This window comes from Salmo salar, chromosome 14 (genome assembly GCF_965601325.2).
Source record: "Salmo salar chromosome 14, fSalSal1, whole genome shotgun sequence".
Classification (NCBI taxonomy): Eukaryota; Metazoa; Chordata; class Actinopteri; order Salmoniformes; family Salmonidae; genus Salmo; species Salmo salar.
Window position 1 is genome coordinate 99,503,396 of NC_138304.1, and position 17,267 is coordinate 99,520,662.

The 17,267-nt window shown below is 44.4% G+C and overlaps 1 protein-coding gene across 2 annotated transcripts; it reads right to left on the reverse strand.

Moving 5' to 3' along the window:
- Positions 1–2,440: 2,440 nt before the first annotated feature.
- On the reverse strand, positions 2,441–16,881 carry LOC106570636 (zinc finger TRAF-type-containing protein 1). 2 transcript variants are annotated; one of them, XM_014143104.3, is made up of 6 exons: positions 15,726–16,881; positions 14,905–14,999; positions 14,582–14,725; positions 13,373–13,593; positions 5,263–5,441; positions 2,441–5,198 (listed from the first exon to the last, which is right to left on the reverse strand). In XM_014143104.3, exons 1-6 carry the CDS (start codon positions 16,017–16,019, stop codon positions 4,986–4,988), a joined length of 1,146 nt encoding a protein of 381 aa, XP_013998579.1. In that variant the 5' UTR covers positions 16,020–16,881; the 3' UTR covers positions 2,441–4,985. The 2 variants fall into 2 exon arrangements, with proteins under 2 accessions (XP_013998579.1, XP_013998580.1); XM_014143105.3 differs by having other exon boundaries at positions 13,382–13,593; positions 15,726–16,880.
- Between the last annotated feature and the right edge of the window lie 386 nt (positions 16,882–17,267).

Below are 17,267 nucleotides of genomic sequence, written 5' to 3' on the forward strand. Positions count from 1 at the left end.
GCTGTTGAGCCGTTGTTGCTCCTACACATTTCCACTTCACAATAACTGCATTTACAGTTGACCGGGGCAGCTCTAACAGTGCAGAAATTTGACAAACTGACACTGACTCGGTACCGGTACCCCCTGTATATAGCCGCCACACTAACTCGGTACAGGTACCCCCTGTATATAGCCCTCCACACTGACTCGGTACCGGTACCCCCTGTATATAGCCTCCACACTGACTCGGTACCGGTACCCCCTGTATATAGCCTCCACGCTGACTCGGTACCGGTACCCCCTGTATATAGCCTCGTTATTGTGTTACTTTAGTCTATTTGGTAAATATTTTCTTAACTCTTCTTGAACTGCACTGTTGGTTAAGGGCTTTGTAAGCTTTGTAAGTAAGCATTTCACAGTAAGGTCTACCCTTGCTGAATTCGGCGTATGTGACAAAAAAAGTTTGATTTGATTTGAAAGGTGGCATCCTATGACAGTGCCATGTTGAAAGTCACTGAGCATTTCAGAAAGGGCCATTCCACTGCCAATGTTTGGCTATGGAGATTGCATGGCGGTGTGCTCAATTTTATACAACTTACAGCAAGAGTGTGTCTGAAATAGCCAAATCCACTAATTTGAAGGGCTGTCCACATACTTTTGGCCATGTAGTGTACAGTGCATTCAGACCCCTTGACTTTCTCCACATTTTGTTACGTTACAGCCTTATTCTCAAATGGATTAAATAAAACATTCTCAATCTACACACCATACCCCATAATGACAAAGCGAAAACCGGTTTTGAGATTGTTTTGCAAATGTACAAATTCTTGAAAACAGAAATACCTTATTTACATAAGTATTCAGACCTTTTGCTATGAGACTTGAAATTGAGCTCAGGTGCATCCTGTTTCCATTGATCATCCTTGAGATGTTTCTACAACTTGGAGTCCATCTGAAGTAAATTCATTTGATTGGACATGATTTGGAAAGCCACACACCTGTCTATATAAGGTCCCACAGGTGACAGTGCATGTCAGAGCAAAAACCAAGCCATGAGGTCGAAGGAACTGTCCGTAGAGCTCTCAGACAGGATTGTGTAGAGGCATAGATCTGGGGAAGGGTACCAAAACATTTCTACAGCATTGAAGGTCCCCAGGAACACAGTGGCCTCCATCATTCTTAAATGGAAGAAGTTTGGAACCACCAAGACTCTTCCTAGAGCTGGCCGCCCGGACAAACTGAGCAATCGGGGAGAAGGGCCTTGGTCAGAGGTGACCAAGAACCGGATGGTCACTCTGACAGAGCTCCAGAGTTCCTCTGTGGAGATGGGAGAACCTTCCAGAAGGACAACCATCTCTGCAGCACTCCACCAATAAGGCCTTTATGGTAGAGTGGCCAGACGGAAGCCACTCCTCAGTAAAAGGCATGACAGCCCGCTTGGAGTTTTCCCAAAAGGCACCTGAAGGACTCTGACAATGAGAAACAAGATTCTCTGGTCTGATGAAACCAAGATTGAACTCTTTGGCCTGAATGCCAAGCGTCACATCTGCAGGAAACATGGCACCATTTCTACGGGGAAGCATGGTGGTGGCAGCATCATGCTGTGGGGATGTTTTTCAGCAACAGGGACTGGGAAACCAGTCAGGATCGAGGGAAAGACAAACAGAGCAAAGTACAGAAAGATCCTTGATGAAAACCTGCTCCAGAGCGCTCAGGACCTCAGACTGGGGCGAAGGTTCACCATCCAACAGAACATCGACCCTAAGCACACAGCCAAGACAACGCAAGAGTGGCTTCAGGACACGTCTCTGAATGTCCTTGAGTGGCCCAGCCAGAGCCTGGACTTGAACCCGATCAAACATCTCTGGAGAGACCTGAAAATAGCTGTGCAGCGACGCTCCCCATCCAACCTGACAGAGCTTGAGAGGATCTGCAGAGAAGAATGGGAGAAACTCCCCAAATACAGGTGTGCCAAGCTTGTAGCGTCATACCCAAGAAGACTTAAGGCTGTAATCGCTGCCAAAAGGTGCTTCAACAAAGTACTGAGTAAATGGTGTAAATACTTATGTAAATGTGATAGTGTTTTATTTTTTTGAATGTGCAAAAATGTATAAAAAAAAAACATTTTTACTTTGGCATTGTGATGTTGTTATGGGGTATTGTGTGTAGATTGATGAGGGGGGGGGGGGGGGGGGAACTATTTTAACCATTTTAGAATAAGGCTGTACCGTAAAAAGGAATAAAGTCAAGGGGTCTGAATACCTTCTGAAGGCATTGAATATCAGAGGTGCTGTACAGCATCATTTATATACTCCAGTTGACTTTTGTATGGATATGAAATTACTATAGATTATGTATTGACGTGTTTGAGCAGATTCAATTGATATGGCTGATTTGACAGGACACCTTAATGTGGTGTCGTCTCGCTCTCTCATGCGCGTGCCACACACACACACACACATTTCAGTTTCCATGATCTTTAATAAAAGGCACATGTACAGCCATAGTGAGATGAGTCAGTGAGTCTATTGGCATAGAGACGAAAAGCATTAAAACACAGAAATACAAGACCTAGATAGGCCTGGAGGAGTCAGATCTATAGAAATACTCAACCTAAATAGGTCAGGAGGAGAGACAGAGCTATCACAGTAGATTCTACTTTTTAGTAACATCGTCATCTCAGCATCATTCAAGTAACTCTAACACTCTAAACACGTCACCATAGTAACGCCCCCCCCCCCCCCACCCACACACACACACACACACATATTTCCAGTTCCCAGAGTCAAAAGGTCCATCCAGGATTCTCCCCATTTAAAACCAGAGTCCTGAGCTAGATACAATCAGATCATGAGTTACCCGGCGATAGAAGACACCAACATAGCGGATGTTTTGGCGGTGGAACTTAGTTTGAGCCATCAAATAAAAATAACAAATCACTGAGCAGCTGCTCTTGTGATCATTGTCCGGAAACCACACCTGCCTCGCTCGCTGCAGAAGTTCACAACGAGAACGTGTAGGCTATATAGAAATATTTATGCTCAAATTGAAAAAAAAAATCATTTAACTAAAAGGACGATTTCTTTCATCTCTTAAATCGAGGTGTAAATTACATCTCACATTCCAGTGTTGAACTTGTAAACAAGGATGCATGGGATTTCTGTTAATGTGACTCCGTGCAGCCAATGGGAATGTCCGGCTTTACTTGTGGATTTGACTGCCAAAACAACCACTCTGCAGATGTTGGTTAAAGCGGATCTGATAGAATCGAGCCCGTAGTCCTGTGAAACAGGGCTGAGCAGGTGGACCGTTCAGGTTCTCGTTTCCGTCTTTCGGAGGAGAACCACCCTACTACAGGGGCACCTGCCCAAGATAATGCCCTAGGCTTTAGCTTAGAGGACTAACACGGTCTTGTGGCACGCAGACAAACCGGATTCAAACCCAGTCTGTCACACTAGCTGGGGTTCCCTTCAGGTCCGTTTCAGGGTTCTGGGTTCTCCGGTTCTAGCACGGCCCAACCAGAGCAAAAGTCCACACACACACACACAGATGTTTGTTTCTGAACAGGCCTAAGACGTCTGTCGATTGTGTGTGTGTGTGTGTGTGTGTGTGGCCATGCAAGTATCTGTTTATAGGGATGTGATCACTAGGGCCCTAAATGTATCTGTCTCAACACACAAACTCACGCGAGCAACGCCGTGCACACACACACACACGCAAGCGCACAGCCACACTAATACCAAACTAAAAAAAAGGCTAAGTTCATAGGAATTTAAATATTCAGGGTTAAAAAGAAATTAAAAAAAAGGTATAAGTTAAGTTTTGAGGTTAAATATATAAATCACAACTCATTTTTGAAGGACTAACTAAAAGGAGCATGCAAAACACTGCCATCTTGGCTCTGCTTTGGTCTCAGAACAAAATGGATGGCTCTCCTAATCAAACAGACTAGGAGCAGGTCAGTGTATATATACAGGTAACCCACCCTTCCATTCTATAGGACAGACTAGGAGCAGGTCAGTGTATATATACAGGTAACCCACCCTTCCATTCTATAGGACAGACTAGGAGCAGGTCAGTGTATATATACAGGTAACCCACCCTTCCATTCTATAGGACAGACTAGGAGCAGGTCAGTGTATATATACAGGTAACCCACCCTTCCATTCTATAGGACAGACTAGGAGCAGGTCAGTGTATATATACAGGTAACCCACCCTTCCATTCTATAGGACAGACTAGGAGCAGGTCAGTGTATATATACAGGTAACCCACCCTTCCATTCTATAGGACAGACTAGGAGCAGGTCAGTGTATATATACAGGTAACCCACCCTTCCATTCTATAGGACAGACTAGCTGACTGGTCAACAGACTGGTCACATTCACATCTTAGGAACACATACGCACACACATTTACTCAGAGTATCGTACCACACACACACACACACACACACTCGTATGGTTCATCCTGCTTTGGTGGGTATGAGCTACCTTTGGCTCTGGGGTCAAAGGGTGAAAGGTCAGACAGACTCAACAGGTACACCATCCTGTCTCCATAGCGACAACACCATCTCCCCTAACACCCCCATAGTAACAACTTCCTCAGTCCATACAGATGAATTGCCCTAACAACACCATCCAGTCTCCATAGTGACAACACCATCTCCCCTAACACCCCCATAGTAACAACTTCCTCAGTCCATACAGATTAATTCCCCTAACAACACCATTGGTCTCCAAAGCAACACTAAAAGCAGCACCTGAAATGGTGGGGTTCCCCAACTCTCTCAATATGTGGTCCAGTGGGCTGTGTGTGTGTGTGTGTGTGTGTGTGTGTGTGTGTGTGTGTGTGTGTGTGTGTGTGTGTGTGTGTGTGTGTGTGTGTGTGTGTGTGTGTGTATAAAGAGGTATCAGTGGTGTCTCACTTTAATCTCAAACTTCTCTCTCCCTCAAGTCCTCTACACGTCTCTCTCGGTCCTCCTCCTCCTCCTCTTCCTCTTCTGTCTACTTCTGGATCTGGAAGATGAAGAGTCGTAGGTTGATGTTCTTAGCGGCCAGTAGTTTGTTACACTCCACAGAGTCGGTGATGGGCAGGGGGACGTAATCAGTCTCGTTGGTGTCGTTGCTGAACGCATGATGGTGAATCACAGGCTTGATCCTCACGTCATCGTACGGACCTTTCAACAGCAGGAAGGAACACTCTATAGCCGAGTTCACCTAGAAGGAGGAGGATGAACGTTAGAGAGAGCGAGTGAGCGAGAGCGACCGTGTGTGTGTGTACCTTGCTCTTGAGGATGAGTTGGAAGGAGAGGGTGCGTTTGCAGGAGAGGTTAGGGTTGCGTTCTGAGTCGTTGACTCTGGCCTTCAGTACCCAGGTCTGGTTCAACACGGTGAAACGAGGACTTTCATAGTACAGACGGGTTATGAAGTCATCTGTCCGGTACGGCCTGAACTGGACCTCTGGACAGGGGAGAGAGAGGGGGAGGACATTTGAAAGATGTATGTTTTCTGTGTGTGACTGGTCCTTTGAGCCAGATTTAAATTATTGTCCTGGAAGTCAGATACTGTGTGAGAATGACAGTGTGTACTGCGGATAGGGTTGTTACGGTGACCATATTACCGCCACACCGGCGGTCACGAGTCATGAAGGCAGTCAAATTCCATGTGACCGTTTAGTCACGGTAATTAGTCTTCTACAAGCTCTGATGCTGCTGATGGTCACTAGTAACCTACCAAACTCACTAACTGCCTGGTACTCAGCACTCTATTGTCCCTCTAATCACTCTGACATCAATGCAAATGTGATCGAAAATATAATCAAACACTTCATGAGAGCCCATGAGCTCATGTTGCGCAACATTTCTATAGGCTGTGCAATTGTGTGAGAAAACAGAGTGATGGCCTCTATTAAAAAGAGGAGGATCCCATCAGCTTACTATATTTATTTCTCAACTTTCCTAATATTAAGCACATTGCTTCTCTGTACAACAGGAGTATAGCCTACCTGACCGGCATGAAAATGAACCACGGGAAAAGCTTCCTCCACTCGCTGTTTAAGTGGATAGATGACATGTATTTTTTCATGCTGCCCCAGTCTCGAGACAGGTGCATGATAATGGTCCATTTTAAATCAAAACAAATGTCACACACATATTATTTAGAAAAGACAAGATTCAATCAAGAATAGTGTGATGGGTGACAATATTAGCCTATCACTTGTGAATTATATATATATATCATCACTTGTGAATGATGCCCAGCGTAAGAAACTGACTTTTTTTGCAAATTTTTCAAATCATAGTGCCACACCTCATGTAGCCTAGCCCATAGGCCTATATGTTTTGATAAGGTTTGTATCACAACTAAAGTGGCCAAATAACTTCTTCAAATGAAGCACATTAATCCACTTTACAAGGGCCGAGGGTACAACGGGACTGGCCACAAAAGGCATGGATTTTTTTAGGGTGCATTACGGCCAAAGGGGATGCCGCCGTGAAATTCAAGGCATTATCAAGGGCTTGTCAAATTGTGAATGAGAGACTGATGAAGTGTGTACAGCCTGCGCAACAAAAAGAAAAGCAGAGCTCGTGCCTTTCAAGCAACTTTTTTCATTAGTCACGTCATGCAGCCTTACAATGTATTAATAAATCTAAACATATAGCCCAATGTTTATAGAACAACTAAAGTTACATTAACCTTTTGGGCTCATCCTAGGATAGGGGGCGCCACAACGCATTTTGAAAAAAATGTGTGCCCATTTTCAACGGCCTACTAATCAAACTCAGAAGCTAGGATATGCATATAATTAATACCTGTGGATAGAAAACACCCTAAAGTTTCTAAAACTGTTTGAATGGTGTCTGTGAGTATAACAGAACTCATATGGCAGTCAAAACCCCGAGACCGATTGAAACAGGAAGTGGAATTCTGAATTGTGGACTTCACATCTTTCCCTATTATCTTTCCCTATTAATCACACCGTGAGCTATGGTTCATTGAGCACTTTCTATTGCTTCCACTAGATGTCCCCAGTCTTTACAAAGTGATTTGAGCCTTCTACTGTCGAAACTGAATGAATGACACGCTGTGGAAATTGGTCACAGGGGGAGGGCCATCACCATTATGACGCCGGCGGCCCTGCCTACCCCCTCCTTTCGAAACGTTTTGAAACACAATACAATCGTCCCCCTCAAATCTTATTGGCTCTCTTGTTGAAACAGGCCCTGAAGATTTATGTTATACAACGTTTGAACGAACCTAAATGGGGGAAAAATGTTATTTTTCGAAACCGCTGTCCCGCGCCCGACGGAGCATTTGGATACAGCCTTCAGACGCGCTAACAACAGCAAGCTAATGGAACATAAAGGATGGACTTTTTCGACCGAAAATACATTTGTTGTGGACCTGGGATTCCTGGAAGTGCTTTCTGATGAAGACAACTAAAGGTAAGGGATTATTGGCAATAGTATACAAGATTAGATGTGATATGCGATTGTTCCAAGATGGCGCCGAGCTGGGTTTACTAGCTAATTTTCTGAGTATCGCATCCCCTTTTATCGCAAAGTGTGATTACCCAGTAAAGTTATTTTTAAATCTGGTATGACAGGTGCTTTCAAGAGATATTCATCTATAAATCTTAGAATGACAATATTACATTTTAAAAATGTTTTCGAATAGTAATTGAGTAAATTGTAGCACTGTTTCCCGGGATGCATTTGAGGGAAAATAGTTAGTCAACGTCAGGTGCCGATGTAAAATGCTGTTTTTATATATAAATATGAACTTTATTGAACAAAAGAATGCATGCATTGTGTAACATAATGTCCTAGGTGTGTCATCTGATGAAGTTTGTAAAAGGTTAGTGCTGCATTTAGCTGTTTTTTGGTTATTTGTGATGCATGTGGTTGGTCGGAAAATGGCTATGTTGCTACTTTTACCATGTACTCCTCTAACATAATCTAATGTTTTGCTTTTCCTGTAAAACCTTTTTGAAATTGGACGACGTGGGTCGATTCAGGAGAGGTGTATCTATAAAACGATATGAGACAGTCCTATATTTGAAGAAAAAAACAAATATTAAATTTCGTTATGCTAATGTCGCTAGGAGTTTTTCGCTGGATGTTGATCCCGCTTACGGGACGAGACGCTCAAGAGGTTATTAATAACTCTAAATTAAGCATATAGGAGGACCCATCTCTTTGTTAACCGCTCAACACAGAATAGCCGCATGTGCGCACTTCCTCAAATCGTAAGGAGAAAATATTAATATTTTATTCAGCTTTTTTTCAAATTTAATTCTTCATAAAATAATGCCACAGAATTCTAAGCAAACCTTGTCTGCTAAATGAACTAGTGTAGCCCACAGCCATTTGGCATAGCCAGATCAGGACAACTTAGAGTATCCTATTCTGTTCTTCTGAAATATACTACACGCTTCTTTAGACCTGTCTAAAATAAATAATGGATGTATTGTGTAGGTAGACTATATTACATGGATTTATTGTGAAGGTGTAGGTAGACTATATTACATGGATTTATTGTGAAGGTGTAGGCAGACTATATTACATGGATTTATTGTGAAGGTGTAGACTATATTACATGGATTTATTGTAAAGGTGTAGGCAGACTATATTACATGGATTCATTGTGAAGGTGTAGACTATATTACATGGATTCATTGTGATGGTGCAGGCTATATTACATGGATTCATTGTGATGGTGCAGGCTATATTACATGGATTCATTGTGAAGGTGTAGGCTATATTACATGGATTCATTGTGAAGGTGTAGACTATATTACATGGATTTATTGTGAAGGTGTAGGTAGACTATATTACATGGATTTATTGTGAAGGTGTAGGCAGACTATATTACATGGATTTATTGTGAAGGTGTAGGTAGACTATATTACATGGATTTATTGTGAAGGTGTAGGTAGACTATATTACATGGATTTATTGTGAAGGTGTAGGCAGACTATATTACATGGATTTATTGTGAAGGTGTATGCAGACTATATTACATGGATTCATTGTGAAGGTGTATGCAGACTATATTACATGGATTCATTGTGATGGTGTAGGCAGACTATATTACATGGATTCATTGTGATGGTGTAGGCTATATTACATGGATTCATTGTGAAGGTGCAGACTATATTACATGGATTCACTGTGAAGGTGCAGGCTATATTACATGGATTTATTGTGAAGGTGCAGACTATATTACATGGATTTATTGTGAAGGTGTAGGTAGACTATATTACATGGATTTATTGTGAAGGTGTAGACTATATTACATGGGTTTATTAGACTTTTTAAAATGTAGATGTTCCGAAGGTCTGCATTGGTGGCTTGTAGGCTACACGTGGAAGCCAGGAGATGCTAAATGTGTTTATGTTAATTAAACGGTCAATTACCGTGAGACTGACAGTTATTTGCTTGACAATCACTGGCTGACGAAATTTTGTGACCGCAACAGACCTAACTGTGGAAGTCAGGTACTGCGCGTGTGTGTGTGTGTGTGTGTGTGTGTATGAGTGAGCACTGTGGAAGTCAGGTACTGCGTGTGTGTGTGTGTGTATGAGTGAGCACTGTAGAAGTCAGGTACTGCGTGTGTGTGTGTGTGTGTATGAGTGAGCACTGTAGAAGTCAGGTACTGCGTGTGTGTGTGTGTATGAGTGAGCACTGTGGAAGTCAGGTACTGCGTGTGTGTGTGTGTGTGTGTGTATGAGTGAGCACTGTGGAAGTCAGGTACTGCGTGTGTGTGTGTGTGTGTGTGTATGAGTGAGCACTGTGGAAGTCAGGTACTGCGTGTGTGTGTGTGTGTGTGTGTGTGTGTGTGTGTATGAGTGAGCACTGTGGAAGTCAGGTACTGCGTGTGTGTGTGTGTGTGTGTGTGTGTGTATGAGTGAGCACTGTGGAAGTCAGGTACTGCGTGTGTGTGTGTGTGTGTGTGTGTGTATGAGTGAGCACTGTGGAAGTCAGGTACTGCGTGTGTGTGTGTATGAGTGAGCACTGTGGAAGTCAGGTACTGCGTGTGTATGAGTGAGTACTGTGGAAGTCAGGTACTGCGTGTGTATGAGTGAGTACTGTGGAAGTCAGGTACTGCGTGTGTATGAGTGAGTACTGTGGAAGTCAGGTACTGCGTGTGTATGAGTGAGTACTGTGGAAGTCAGGTACTGTGTGTGTATGAGTGAGTACTGTGGAAGTCAGGTACTGTGTGTGTATATGAGTACTGTGGAAGTCAGGTACTGTGTGCGTATATGAGTACTGTGGAAGTCAGGTACTGTGTGCGTATATGAGTACTGTGGAAGTCAGGTACTGTGTGCGTATATGAGTACTGTGGAAGTCAGGTACTGTGTGTGTATATGAGTACTGTGGAAGTCAGGTACTGTGTGTGTATGAGTACTGTGGAAGTCAGGTACTGCGTGTATCACAGCCTCCTTTATAGCCACTGTTAACAGGCCTCCTGAGCCATATACAGTGTTCCTTACTGAGCTCCCTGAACCTTGTAGTCAGGGCAGATAATATTCAAGTTTTTTGGTGACACAGACCCACTCCAAAAAGGTTTTCGGAGCCATAATGGACTCAGTGGGTTGTGTCTAACATGTCCCCAGACCTACGCATTGCCACAGTCATACCCTGGGTCTAGTTTTGTCCTGTGGATTAAACATTCTGGATCTAAATGTTTTTCCTCATAATCCTGGAAGATTAGAAAATACGGGAGGCCAGATCAAGGCTCTGCATCGGTCTTGGTGCTTCTAGAGCTTAACACCTCCTGATACCATCGATCACCACATTCTTTTGGAGAGATTGGAAACCCTAAATTGGTCTGCACAGACAAGTTTTTACTTGGTTTAGAGTTTATTTGTCAGAAAGATATCATTGTCTCTGTGGATGGTTTCCCCTCTGACAAATCAATTGTAAGTTCCGTTTTAGGACCACCATTGTTTTCACTATATATTCTACCTCCTGGTGATGTCATTCGGAGAGACAATATCAACTTCCACTGCTATGCGGATGACAGACAGATGAAACATGGTGAAGCTCCATAATTGCCTACGCTGGAAGCCTGTGTTTCAGACATAAGGAAGTGGAATGGCGGCAAATGTTTTACTTTTAAACTCTGACAAAAACAGAGATGCTAGTTCTCGGTCCCTAGAGAGATCTGCTGTTGGATCTGACAAGTAATCTGGATGGATGTACAGTCATCTCAAATAAAGGACCTCGGTGTTACTCTGGACCCTGATCTCTTTTGACAAACATATCAAGAATATTTCAAGGATAGCTCCCCCCCCCCCCCCCCCCATCTTCATAACATTGCAAAAACATTAAACTTTCTGTAAAAAAAAAAAAAAAAATTATGTAGAAAAGCGAATCCATGCTTTTGTCACTTCTAGATTGGACTACTGCGATGCTCTACTTTCCAGCTTCCCGGATAAAGCATTAAATAAACTTCAGTTAGCTGCTAGAATCTTGACTACAACCCAAAACATTTTATATTACTCCAGTGCTAGTCTCTCTACACTGGCTTCCTGTTAAGGCTAGGTCTGTAAAAAAAAAATATATGAAAAAATAAATAAATAAAAAGGTTTTACTGCTAACCTACAAAGCATTACACGGACTTGCTCCTACCCATCTCTCCGATTTGGTCCTGCAGTACATACCTACACGTACGCTACGGTCACAAGACGCAGGCCTCCTAATTGTTCCTTTCTCCTATAGAGCTCCATTTTTATGGAATAGTCTGCCTACCCATGTGAGAGACGCAGACTCAGTCTCAACCTTTAAGTCTTTACTGAAGACATATCTCTTCAGTAGGTCCTATGATTGAGTGTAGTCTGACCCAGGAGTGTGAAGGTGAACGGAAAGGCACTGGAGCAACGAACCACCCTTGCTGTCTCTGCCTGGCCGGTTCCCCTCTCTCCACTGGGATTCTCTGCCTCTGACCCTATTACAGGGGCTGAGTCACTGGCTTACTGCTGCTCTCTCATGCCGTACCCATAAAAGGGGTGCGTCACATCATGCAAGGCTTTTCTCGCTATACTCAACAAGTGTGTTGGGTCACTGACATGATCTTCCTGTCCGGTCTTGCGCCCTGTCGGACTCATGCAGTGGAGGAGATCTTCATGGGCTATACTCAGCCTTGTCTCAGGGTAGTAAGATGGTGGTCTGTTGAAATCCCTCTAGTCGTGTGGTGGCTGTGCTTTGGCAAAGTGGGTGGGGTTATATCCTGTCTGGTTGGCCATCTGAGGTTATCGTCAGTCCACCATCTTATTGTCCGGGGTTATCGTCAGTCCACCATCTTATTGTCCGGGGTTATCGTCAGTCCACCATCTTATTGTCCGGGGTTATCGTCAGTCCACCATCTTATTGTCCGGGGTTATCGTCAGTCCACCATCTTATTGTCCGGGGTTATCGTCAGTCCACCATCTTATTGTCCGGGGTTATCGTCAGTCCACCATCTTATTGTCCGGGGTTATCGTCAGTCCACCATCTTATTGTCCGGGGTTATCGTCAGTCCACCATCTTATTGTCCGGGGTTATCGTCAGTCCACCATCTTATTGTCCGGGGTTATCGTCAGTCCACCATCTTATTGTCCGGGGTTATCGTCAGTCCACCCCCGTCCGTCCATCTCAGTCTCCAGTATCTATGCTGTAATAGTTTATGTGCCGGGGGGGGGTCAGTCTGTTATAGCTGGTGAAATGCTGGTATCCTGTGTGATCTTAAGTATGCTCCCTCTAATTCTCCCATCTTTCTCTCAGAGGAGGACCTGAGCCCTAGGACCATGCCTCAGGACTACCTGGCCTGATGACTTGTGGTTGTCACCAGTCCACCTGGTCGTGCTGCTGCTCCAGTTTCAACTGTTCTGCCTGCGGCTATGGAACCCTGACCTGTTCACCGGATGTGCGACGTTTTCTAGGACCTGCTGTTCTCGACCCCCTCTCCCTCTACTGCACCTGCTGTCTTGACCTCTGATTTCTCAGCTATGAAAAGCCAACTGACATTTACTCCTGAGGTGATTACCTGTTGCACCCTCGACAACCACTGATTATTATTTGACCCTGCTGGTCATCTATAAACATTTTATCATCTTGAAGAATGATCTGGCCTTAATGGCCATGTACTGTTATAATCTTCAACAGGACAGCCAGAAGAGGACTGGCCACCCCTCAGAGCAGTGTTCCTCTCTAGGTTTCTTCCTAGGTTTTTGCCTTTCTAGGGAGTTTTTCCTAGCCACTGTGCTTCTACATCTACATTGTTTGCGGTTTTAGGCTGGGTTTCTGTACAGCACTTTGAGACATCTGCTGATGTAAAATGGGCTTTATAAATAAATGTAATTTGATTTGACAGTGTGGAAGTAAGGTACTGTGTGAGACAGTGTGTACCTAGCCTACCTGTGAAGCCTATCTTCTCGTAACAGAGCAGGGAGAATATAGAGTTGTAAAGGGTTAGTTCTCTGCTGTGGCTCTGGTCCATCTCCCCCAGGATGCCCATCAGCTCTGTGCCAGTCTTGGTGGGATGGCAGCACTCCTCCTCGTGGGCCGGTAGCTCGTGGAACGGTCCCTTCCATGGGCAGCCAATCCGCTTATACTTACACTGCGTCACCCTGGCAACACATCAGGAAGTGGGAGTTTAGGGCCAATCATGGTAGTGCACCGCTTAAAGCAATCACCCTACAGATCTGCAAACACGGAGGGGTCAGGGCCAAGGGGGAGGGGTAAGAAGTGACTTGGGACCGGCTGTATAATTTCAGCTGGTTCTGTCATTTGCAGGTGTTGTCTGATCGGGTGTGTTATTGCTGAGCGATTAACTAAAATATCGGTTATTTCTCTTTCTTTTTTTTTAACAAGTAATTGACCGACGTCTGTTGAATTATTTTAATTACATTTTGTTCATTTTTTTTCCTGTGAGCTCAATGTACATATTGCACAGTTTCTCTAGAGGTAAAATCAGATCCAGCCTGAACTGTGAGATGTAGTAGGAAGTTGTAGTTTCTAACAGGCCAATATTATACATAGCTTAATGAAGAAAACGTGGTAATTAACTACAATGACCATAATCCATTGCGCACCTATTTGTGCGGACTGTGTTTCTTTTACACCTGCTACAGAATAGACAGAAGACTGAGCAATCGTCAGTTGATAGAGAGCAACTGTTGCTTCACCAGGTATCTCTACCTGAAAATACATGATCTAAATGATTGATAGTTGGTATTCAGCAGTCATAAAAGTATGCCTTATTTACTCTGAATAACTACTAAAATAGTGATTTTGTCAGACAGCATAGGCAGCAGCTTGTAATGTGAATAAATGATGGTTACTAAGTGATAAACAGTAATGGACAGTCACTACCATCACGGGACTTTCATTCACTGTTTTATTATGTGTTGTTACATCATTCAACCCACATAATGCATTTAATGTTTAAAAAAAAGTATTGAACCAAAACGACCTCAAAAAACACTAATCGCTCAGCACTAGTGTATGTGTGTGTGTGTGTGTGTGTGTGTGTGTGTGTGTGTGTGTGTGTGTGTGTGTGTGTGTGTGTGTGTGTGTGTGTGTGTGTGTGTGTGTGTGTACCAATGAGGTGTGTACCTGTCTTGGCACTCCTCTCTCTGGTGCCTCTCCAGGCTGGAGCGAGGGAACTGTTTGAGACAGAAGGGGCAGTCTGTGGGCAGCTCACTCACTGCCTTCTCTACAGCCAGGTTCCTACAACACAGAGACTTGGTGATCTCACACCTGGGGGGGAGAGAGAGAGAGCGAGAGAGAGAGAGAAAGAGAGGGCACACTCAATCAACCAATTATATACTGAACAAAAATATAAAAACGCACCATGTAACAATTTAAAAGATTTTACATATATCAATTACTCACTCAGTCAATTCAAGTGCGTTTGTAAACTGTGTGCGTGCACAGACCTGCAGTTAGGACAAGTGGCCTGTTCCTCTTTCAGACGAGAGTCAGCCAGCAGGTGGATGAAACAGCCAGCACACATCAGGTGACCGTTGGTGCACTGTAGAGCAGAGCAGGAAGGGTTATTGTAGGTGTGTTTGGTGTGTCCATACTGCTGATATGAGTCTTTTTGAAATCAGTGTTAATACGCTCATTTGCTTTTGGGGTGGGGAGAGCATCTAGTGGTTATTTGAGGGCATACTACTCAGTATCACAACACAGTAAACTGGGTAAGTGAGGAGAGCAGTTCACTCTGTGTAAGGTGACATCTTGGGGCTTTCCTATTTCCTAGGGGATCAGCCTGGGATAACCAATGTGCAGAACAGACATCTGCAGGTGTTCATGTCTTGTTGGCAAATCTGAATAGGAAAAAAAAAAGGCTCAGGTGCCATTTTGGATACCTACATCCTGAGGATTTATAGATAATCTCTTTCGCAGCGCTAAGCACTGGCTACCGACATTATTTATAGGTCATAATTTCTCTGCCCAGCGCTGAGCACTGGCTAACCCTTCTGAACACGTTAACTACTGAGCTAGCGGCTAGCCTGCATCCCTGGGCCCAACATCCTCTCTTCACCCATCTAGCTAACGTTACAGCCCACGACAGGTGCTGATCAGTAGGCCTACAGATTTTCCTCAACCCCTACTTCATGCCTGATATTCCTAGCCTTTGAAGCTAAATAGACATGTTAGTTGTGTCTATTTAATACGAAGTTAGCTAGCTGGCTAATATTGACAGGTGGGCCTGAGTTGGAAGGCCAGGACAGGTGTGTTTGACAGCATTTACCTGATAAACGGAGGCTTTGGGCAGGTCTAAACACACCGTGCAGCACAGCACTGAATACAGCCTCTCTTCCAGCTTTCCCGACTCTCCCTCCGGCAGTCTCATCCGCTTCTTGGGCGGCGGCTCGTCCGGGTCCGACTCGGGCCCGAGTCCCTCTCCTCTTCGGAAGCCCACCTCCTCTTGCATTGATGGCCCACCGACCACTGTCTCCAGGGCTGCCCCCACCGCCCCAACCCCGCCTGAGGAGCCTGGAGCAGCCGCGACGCCCACCTCACCACGCTCTTCCATCGAGGACATGGTGGGTGGTGGTGATGGTGTTTGTCAGGCGTAATCTAGCGACCTGTAGCCAAAATGTGAGCTAGCTGGTAGATTTAGCTACACAGGCTAGGCGAGGGAAAGCCAGGACAGCTAACGGTCAGCTGGCTAGCAAGAAGTCAGAGCTGGAATACACGTTAGCTAGCTAGCTAGTTTTGTAAGCAATGATGCGCAATACGTTTTGAATTGAACAAACAAACGTTCGCCTAACGCTATAGAAATTGACAACAACAAAAAAAATAGTTATTTGACGGTCGTTTTGGTATAAATGTAGCGCTGTTGACTGGCAGTTTAACGAATATATTCAGCTAGCTACATGCTATAGCTAACAAGCTCACAAAACAGTCTAGTCCTCGCCCTTGTCTAGCTAGAACAAAACAACCCGTCACAGATGTTTTTGTGTTGTCAAGTCGCAGTTATTTGCCGTGACAGCGCATGAGCGGCCGTTCATAACGGCCCGGTTCGGCAGCTCGGTAAACGTTATTTCCCTGGTGTCAGCTCGCTATCCACTGGAACTCCTGGACGTGTCAGTTTTAGAAAAATCTGAGATGTTCAGACAGTTCGCTAGGATTTGCCTAGTTTAACTACGCAGACATCTTTGTTTTTCTCCTGTCCGGACCGTCCCCTCCTCCTCTCCCCGACTTCACTACACCCTAGCTCGGCTGCACCTTCCAATCCTAACCGGTGTTACTCGGCTATGGTCACAAAAACAGCAAATCCCGAGTTTCGTTGCTTGATAAACTGTCAATAGTTTGCCAGCTGCTGTTATGGCCTCCCTTGACAGTCCCTGGGCTGCGTCGCAGATTGGCTAACAGTGGACTGTTTTTTTTTTTAATAGCAGATGACTTGGGGGGTATTTAAACAGTTATGTGGGTGCGCATGCGCGGTTGCTGTCTGCAGGGTGCGTGTGGGGGACCGGGTAGAATTTAGGACTTGAAAGGTGATCAAAACCCGATATGCGACAAAATGGAGCACGTCACCTCACCTGAAGGGCATCACCTGCCTAGACACAGCCAGACATAACCTGACAGATCATGTTACCTGAAACCCTGGTTGCCCCTGCACAATTGATAGCCGACAAAATGTAACAACAATAGGCCTATCTATCCTTCATTTGTCAAATGATGTAATAGACTAATACATTGGGTGATAGCAGCAGAACACAGGTGTTGTGATCTTGTTGATAATTATCATTACACTTTCTGGTCACTCAAAACGTTGCCACAACTG

What these genes read in the sequence shown, in the direction of transcription:
- LOC106570636 (XM_014143104.3), bottom strand. Translation starts at nt 16,019, where the DNA reads ATGTCCTCGATGGAAGAGCGTGGTGAGGTGGGCGTCGCGGCTGCTCCA. An exon ending in CCAAAGCCTCCGTTTATCAG is followed by an intron (nt 15,000 to 15,725) that starts GTAAATGCTGTC and finishes TCTGCTCTACAG; the next exon opens with TGCACCAACGGTCACCTGAT. An exon ending in AGGCTTCACAGGTAGGCTAG is followed by an intron (nt 5,442 to 13,372) that starts GTACACACTGTC and finishes TCCCCTGTCCAG; the next exon opens with AGGTCCAGTTCAGGCCGTAC.